General features: G+C 43.1%; 1 protein-coding gene across 2 annotated transcripts; it reads right to left on the bottom strand.

Moving 5' to 3' along the window:
- Positions 1 to 5,146: 5,146 nt before the first annotated feature.
- LOC117186698 (polycystic kidney disease 2-like 1 protein) lies at positions 5,147 to 7,487 on the bottom strand. Of its 2 annotated transcripts, XM_033387783.1 has the most exons (2): positions 7,157 to 7,240; positions 5,147 to 7,091 (listed from the first exon to the last, which is right to left on the bottom strand). In XM_033387783.1, the coding sequence occupies exon 2, from the start codon at positions 7,002 to 7,004 to the stop codon at positions 5,238 to 5,240; it is 1,767 nt and encodes a 588-aa protein (XP_033243674.1). In that variant the 5' UTR covers positions 7,005 to 7,091; positions 7,157 to 7,240; the 3' UTR covers positions 5,147 to 5,237. The 2 variants fall into 2 exon arrangements, with proteins under 2 accessions (XP_033243674.1, XP_033243673.1); XM_033387782.1 differs by having other exon boundaries at positions 5,147 to 7,487.
- Positions 7,488 to 8,170: the final 683 nt, after the last annotated feature.

Raw genomic sequence — 8,170 nt, 5'->3', positions numbered from 1 at the left:
ATTTCGCCCCACCCCCTTCCGCCCCCACAAAGGACGAAAATCTGTTGCATCCACAATATTGAGGATACGAGAAAACTAAAAACGCAGAATCATAGATAATGATCATATCTATCAGATTGCTGAATCAGATCAGATCAGATCATTTTTATAGCCAAAAGGAACAAATCAATTTGCACTGGCTACGCAGCCCCCGACGTCACGCTCAGACTGATTTTCTGTCTCTCTCGCACGTACTCTTTGTCGTGTCGTTCAAATTAGCGGCGTCTCCGGAGTGGCTCTCTCTCCTACTGACTTAGTATCGGGTATAACTGTAGAGTTGCGGTGTCCGCTGCAACTCACAACGTTCCCCCTCGTTTACTTTAAATTATCAGGTAATTTATGAACAAATAAAACAAGTGCTCGACTTCAAAGCATTTATTGGACTGGTCGCAGCCAGAGATAGCAAAAACTCTCCGACTCCACCGCCGAGCCGATCTTGCATGCGCAGAGAGCAGTACATGAGCGCGGCGTGTGAGAGCAAAAGCTCTGCTCACAACATCGCACACGCTAAGATAGGGTAATTAAGATCGTCTGCTGCAACATTCCGGCCCCGTTGAAGACCTCCGGTGCTTCAACCGTCTATTGGCAGTTTTGCCAGTTTGTGTATGGGGCGTTTAATTACGCCCGTGGGTGTTCGCACCTCGGCGACGCGCACTCTCCCATCTTCTCCCTTGATTGCGGCCACCACTCGTCCTGTGGTCCAATTCTGTGGCGGTGTGTTGTCCTCGTGGACGAGCACCAGACAGCCAATGTCCAAGTCTGGCCCTTTGGTAGCCCACTGGTGACGCTTCTGCAGGCTGACCAGGTAGTCCTTGGACCAGCCCTGCCAAAACTGCTGCTTGAGCGCTGACAGCATTCGCCACCGCTTCAAGTACGCGAAGCTTCCCCTGCTGCATCTGTCGTCTTGATCTGATTCGGGCGGCAGCGAAAGAAGCGGCTGCCCGATCAGCAGGTGCCTTGGCGTTAGCGCTTCTCCATCGCTGGGATAGTTGCCTGGGGACGCGATTGGCCGGGAGTTGAGAAGAGCCTCTACCTCTACCAGGTGGGTGCACAGCTCGTCCGCGGTGAGCTTGGCGTTGCCCACTCCGCGTACCAACCTCTGCTTGGCTGATTTGACGGCTGCCTCCCACAATTCTGCGAACTAGAACTATCGGACGATAATTCATATCGATACTTATTCGGATACTTTCGATATTTCGTACAACGTTCAAATAAATACAATTGTAGATTAACACTTATAATCATAAGCTAGCAGCAAGGTAAATAAAAATGTAGGGTTATAATACTAAAACAACCTAACAATGTTGACTGTTGTATAAGTTGCTCCAAAAGTAATAGCAAAGAACATATTGTATTATTATTATTATTTGATAATCAAATACAAGCCTATGTATATATTGTTGAAAAAAATGAAATACCCTTGCAGCTCATTTGACCACTTGGAATATATTGCTTACACTGCAGTTCTCACGCTGCAGGCCAGTCCACATTTAATTGGCTGGTCATATTGGCAACATTTGCAAGATGTCGAGCAATAAATTACATATCGCAGTTTTCTATCTGTGGGCGGGTTTCATTTAATCGAAATAATTAGTCGGCCGATCCGAGATAAAAAACATTATCTCCACATATGTACATATTACATAGTTTGTTTTTATTATTAGATGAACAGAACACGGATCATGAAATTCATGATTTTTTCGCTTAAATCATCTTTTATAAAATGCATGATTTTTCCCTACAATGTCATCGACTGTGCCCTGGGACCTCTCTATATTAATGTCAATAGTTCAGCAAATGGCGGGTCATCGTCTATGTCATCGGAGGTAGTGACGTTGACATCGTCGCGTCATCAGATGAGCCATCGAGGGTCTGTTCTGCAGGGAAAAGACGCAAAAAGGGCTGTGTGCGTGTGTGCCGATCAGGTGCTGGTACATGTAAGTTGGACCGGCAAGGTTGAGTCAACTTGGATTCTCTGCAAGCGCCATCGGGCGAAGGACCCGAAGCACCGAAATACACGTTCGATAAGCCATTGGGATAGATGAAAATCTTCCAAATATACCTAAATCACTAAGAGGTGACACAGAAACTACTGAAGCAAACCACCGAGAGCACAGGCACCCATCAGACATTCGGCTAATTCCCTTTGTGGGAGCACTTATACACCGGGAGTTATCACTATGCCCTGATTTGCGAAATCTGGAATGCTGGGCAAGCAGGTCGGGTACAAGACTGACACTCTAGAGCCGGATATGGTCCGAGCCATGTTGGAGAACTATTAGACCAACGGGGCGGCCGCAGAAAGAGCCAGTCAGTTGGACGAGAGTTGACAAGCGCATGCCAACATACTTGTGGAACGCATCTATAGCTGGCGCCAGGTGGGAGTGCCATCACAAAAGACGGCTATACCAACAGTCGAGAGGCTCCCCGGCATTCGAGAGGAGCATATAAAGACCAGATCAAGGAGAGCAAGTGCAAATGCTTCTAAAAGCTCTGCGATGACGCAGATGCGCAACCATTGGGCTACGCATACAGGCTGGTCATGAAGAAACTGCGAGTATTCAGTCCCCGATGACAAAGTGTACAAATCTGCTGTTAAACTTGATGGATGGAAGCTACCACAGTAGTATAAGTCCTCGAAGCTCTAGAACGGACCAAGGATGGAAAAATTCCAGGACCTGATGCGGTCCCAAATGCCGTGCTCCATATATGCCGTATGTAGTAACGCGTTAACTCTCCCCGAAATAGAACGAGATAGAAGAGCGAGCTATAGGTGGCACCCGATGAATTTACGGGCCAAAGAGTACTGCATAGTGGCAACATACGACGTCCGAAATGCGTTTAACTCTGCTAGTTGGGACCACTTATTATAAGAATTGAAAAGGTTCCAAGTTCTGCCGTAATTGCAGACAATCATCGCTGACTACCTTAGAAGTCAAGTTTCATACATGAGACAGATAAGGGGTCACGTGAGCACCAAATCACTGGAAGAGTCCCAAAATGATCGGTTCTTGGGCAGCTGCTGTGGAACGTCATGGATATGGATTGATATGCCAATGGGTGGCACAGTGACAGGTTTCGCCGAGCAATAGTCGCGGTTTTTTTTTCTTGATTAACCGTTAACAATTCATTGAGGTATGTACTTCTTTGTGGCTTAGTGGTGGCTGGTGGGTGGTGAGTTGGTGACTGTGGGATAAAAGGGTGTTTGAGGGTAGAGGTATTGACTGATGGAGCTCAATCCATGCGGTGGCATAGCTCCAGAGGGTGATATCTTTTCAGCCAGCTGGTGGTGGAGCTGTTGTCGAGCAGGTTGATAGCAAGGGGGTTGATGTGCCTCTCCACGCGGTTCAGGTAGGCTTTAGTAAGCCTGGCGATTCCTCGCGGACCCAAGGGTCTCCAAGCTCGCTGGGTATGTGGAAAATGTGCGCGTTGGAAATTATTCCGAGGGCTCTATTGAGGAACTTTTGATTAAGTTCCCGGTTGCAGTGGCTAGAGCGATATGCCATATGTCCAGATAAGCTTGAGTATTGCCTTCGGAGATTAGGAGTTTGAAGCGCATCCTCAGAGTTGATCGTTTATCCAGCAGCCATAGATGCTTATTATACCCGATACTCAAAATTAAATTATATTCGATTTTTAGTGAAATAAGATTTGTGTAACATCCAGAAGGAAGCGTTTCCGACCCCATAAAGAATATATATTCTTGATCAGCATCTATACCCGAGTTGATTGAGCCATGGCTGTCTGTCCGTCCCCTTCAGCGCCTAGTGCTCAAAGGCTATAAGAGCTAGAGCAACGATGTTTTGGATCCAGACTTCTGTGATATCTCACTGTTACAAGTGTATGTCAAAACCCCCAATTCCGGCAAAATCTGTGGCATCCAAAATTTTAAAGATGAGAGAAAACTAAAATCGCAGAAAATTAGAGAATAATTTTATCTTCTAACATAGAATACAGAATCTGAACCAGATCGTTTCAGTATTATAGCCATAATGATGAAAACAATATCATTCTCTCTAGCTCTGTCTCTCTCTAACACACAGGTTTCATGGTCGGCTTTGCTTAGCGCAAAACATTAGCGCCTAGATCTCTGAGACTATAAGAGCTAGAGTAACCAAATATGGTATCCACACTTCTGTTAGATATCGATGTTACACGTGTATTTCAAAATTTCGTCTTACCCCCTTCCGCCCCCACAAAGGGCGAAAATCTGTGGCATCTACAATATTAAATATTCGAGAAAACTAAAAACGCACAGTCATAGAAAATTACCATATCTATCAGATTGCTGAGCCTGGATCAGATCGGATCATTTTTATAGCCAAACGGAACAAATCTATTTGCAACGGCGCCCGACGACACGCTCAGACTGATTTTCTGTCTCTCTCGCACACACTCTTTGTCGTGTCGTTTAATATTAGCGGCGTCTGCCGGAGGAGAGCCATACTGACTAAGTATCGGGTATTAATGTAGAGGTGCGGTCACAGCAGAAACTCTCAACGATCCACCTCTCTTATTATTTAAGATAGAAATAAGTTAGTCTAGCCAGTCATGGACTATTTTGATTCCGTTGGCGAAAAACAATGAATAAATAAATAAGTATGTCTGTATTTATGCATGTACTATGTATGTATTATATCTAATCATCATTGTTAAGTTTTCATCTACATCAAGCTTATCCGTGTATGAAGATAGCATTCGAATTCAGCCTAAAATAGATCATGGCTGAAGAACTATTTACTTTGGTTTAGTTATTTTATGCAAGCTAAGCGATCTGCGGGAAAGATATTCCTACACATAGGGAATATCAGTACTAAATGCACTGTCAGTATTGTAAAGCCTACAGTCTGCGTAGCCTTATGCACACTTGCAAACTTGCACTTTGAAAACTTTTCTTTCTAATAAATTTGGAAGTATCTCTTATCGTTCAGAAGCTATCAATATATCAAGCTGAAATGAAGAAAGACCCCACTGTGCAAGCTCGAAGGCCTAAGACTTTGACTGTGATCCAATCGCAACAGATCCGACGAATGTACATATGTATTTTTTTGGCGACCACATTATGTTAAGCTACAATATAAACTACCTTTCAGAATGTGATAAAGAGAGAGAGATCTAAAATTTATTTAATACTATGTATTGTTCTTATATAATATATAATATATGTCTCTATATAATATATAAGCATACGTTAATATTTAAAATGTACTTTCGCCGTAGACTCTTTCTAGGCTTTTCGTCATATCATCTATATTAGTAACTAGCTTTTCCAGAACTTCTTCAAGAAGTGTTATGCGTTGGTTCACCCGAAACATTTTCTTGTTTTTAACATCTCTTGGAATAGCATTAAAGTAAACTGTCTCTGCTGCGGTCATGTTCCTCCTTCGCACAGGCTCCTCAAATTCTACCGTAGTAACATCCAGATCAGCTTTTTTGGCAGTAGCCGAAGGGCGTGCAGTTTTTGCCCGAAAAGGTTTAACTCGGGCGAGCTGAGCCCAAAAAAGCTTACTCTGAGTCTTACAGATACGACAGTAAATCCAGTAGACGGCTCCCGTTAACTTCCTATAAACAAAGGAGGCCAATTGTGTTCCGTGTATGTCAGTTCCACTTTTCACTGAGCTATAGGACTCCATGATGATGGCAAGAAATATGTTCAACAATATGAAAAACACAAGCAGTATGTAAGTGATGAAGTAGATGGGACCTATTACTCGATCGGACTCCTGAATTAAATTGTACCGAAAGTCGCCCAAGATCATCCGTATCATAGTCAACATTGAAATCACTAAGCTATAGAAATCTGGATGATTACTGCCAAAGAGCAAGAGTCCCAATCTAGCATAGATCACAAAAACAATGCCAAACATTAAAGAGAAGCCAGCCAAATCCTTTGAGCACCTTCCTAGTGTCGTTGTCCACTCAACAAGTGTCTTGTTTAAGCTGATGAACTTAAATAATTTGATCCACACGAGAAAGGCTAAAACAGCCATCATATTCACATAAATGATATTCGAGAAACAGAGAACATCAATACTTTGATAGACCTCTTTCTTCTGCGCCTTGGATGTTATGGATTTCACTTCGATGGTGTGCCAGACGTTGTATACCAAAGCCAGATAGCAAATCGTCAATAAAAACCCCTCTAGAATATTTAGAAATGATTTGAAGTGCATTTTGAGTCCCGACAACCGTATTTCATTGATCTCTAGGATGGTGTAGTAAACGATCATTATATACCATACAAGATAGAGCACAGTCATTTTTGGATCGGGATCGGTGAAGAACGAATATTGTTTAACAGTTTGTAGACGCGCTTGGGGTATGACAACACCCGAGGCAGGAATTTCAGCCATAAGTTTTACGCTCTGAAAGATGTCTGTGTTTTCGTTAAAGAGATTGAACTCCACCATACACAGCCTTGAGCTGCGATCTAGCCAATTTATGTTCTTGAGGTCATTAATCTTTTGCAGGTTGATATCCTTATCGTAGGTTAGATCAACAGTGTAGCCGCCAGAACTGTAGTAAGCTAGCAGAGTCCAGAACGGTGTTGCTTCGACTTCTCCCATCGTCCTGTACGGAGAGCCTTTATGCGTCTCGGTTCTCTCTTCAGCCCCCTGAGAATAGTCGTCATAGCAGGTATCAAAATACCAGCTCATATAACAGCTCTGCTTTTGAACGCGAATCTGACGGAGGCGCGGCGGGCCGAGTAGGAGATTCTCGTGCATAAACCTGCGTGCCCGAAGATTTTCGATCGGATCGGAACCACTTACAGATGTTACCTTTTCATCTTCGTCTTCATCAAGCTCAGTCATATCTCCGTGCAATGTTATTAAGAAATTGTATATTAAGTAGTCCCACCAATCTGAGACAATGAGAATATTCTCAAAACAGTTCGTTAACGACGGCGCTACAACTAGACTGCGAGTCACAAATAGTTTCTTTGTTGTATCGTTGAAGTAAAACATGTACGGGCTCCGCACGGTGAGAGTGATCAGCGATGTAAGGCCAAGAAAGACGATAAACACCAGAAACTCGAAGAGAGCATCACGCACCTGCTCATCGGTAGTATAGAGAATACGTGACGTCTTCAATTTAAGACCTTGCGGAGCTTGCTTACTACGCCATAATGACCTCCGTTCTGTTGGAAACTTCATTCGTCTGAGCCTTCGATTCTTAGTTTTCGGTGTATTTTGGGTCTCTGATTCACCTTGTAGCTCAGACGCCATAGTGTTTTGATCATCAGGTGGAGAAATATCCACTACGGATACCCGTTGAGGCCCCTGTGAATCCTGTCTATGACGCAATGCTGGTTTCTCCCCGATGTTGACATCTTTAGAGACACCCGGCTGTGTCGGGTCTGGTTCCTGAGCCTGGTTCTGTGAGTTCATTTTGAATAGGAAATTTTCCGAGGACGATTGAATAAAAAATGAATCAGAAATATGAATTCACAAAACTCAAATAACAATCTGGAAATAGTGCCTGCTCTGATGTGACAGAAGCATTCATCCAACAAAAATATTGTTTTATTTGACTTACGAAAGCAGAACTCTGGCTTCTGATTCATTTTGTGAGTATGATATACATAAGTTAAGAAAATTAACACTTTTCAAGTCGCTAAATTCATCGGTTTTCTTCTTCTGCTTTGACTGCTACCTCCGAATATTTATAGGCAAAAGCCATATCTGAGTAGTTGCAAACAGTTTTAGCAGACTAGTCGAAGAAGTTTCCGATCTTTGCTGCTTCGACTGAGGCAATTCAAACACATTCAAATAAAGCGGAGTATGCCAGTGTTGATTGCAACAAAATTACCATAGTGTGCATTAATGGTTTAAGGTGCGGCAGCGACAGTAGGCGCGACGACGAACAGTGCAAACTAAATATGTGTAGCGAACGAAATTAAATTTTTCCTCTATTAAAATACTAAAATTTTTCATTTTTCAGTGGTTAATTGTCGTCTTGGATATTTGAGGTAAGGTTTAGTACCTTCTCAGTTCTTCAAAAATGCTCCATAGCGATCAGCTTTAGATCTTTCCCGCCATGGTCAATTTATCAAGTTTTAAGATTTTTACAAAAGGTGCATATTGGTGGGCATGGACTCCTGGCGCAATATCGGAGAGTCTTCCATATACAA

The sequence above is a fragment of the Drosophila miranda genome, chromosome XR (assembly GCF_003369915.1).
Source record: "Drosophila miranda strain MSH22 chromosome XR, D.miranda_PacBio2.1, whole genome shotgun sequence".
NCBI lineage: Eukaryota > Metazoa > Arthropoda > Insecta > Diptera > Drosophilidae > Drosophila > Drosophila miranda.
Note: the sequence above shows the minus strand (reverse complement) of the source record. Positions and strands in the feature narration are given on the sequence as shown.

Excerpts from the sequence above, each read along its gene's own strand:
- LOC117186698 (XM_033387782.1), bottom strand. The coding sequence starts at position 7,427 with ATGAACTCACAGAACCAGGCTCAGGAACCAGACCCGACACAGCCGGGT.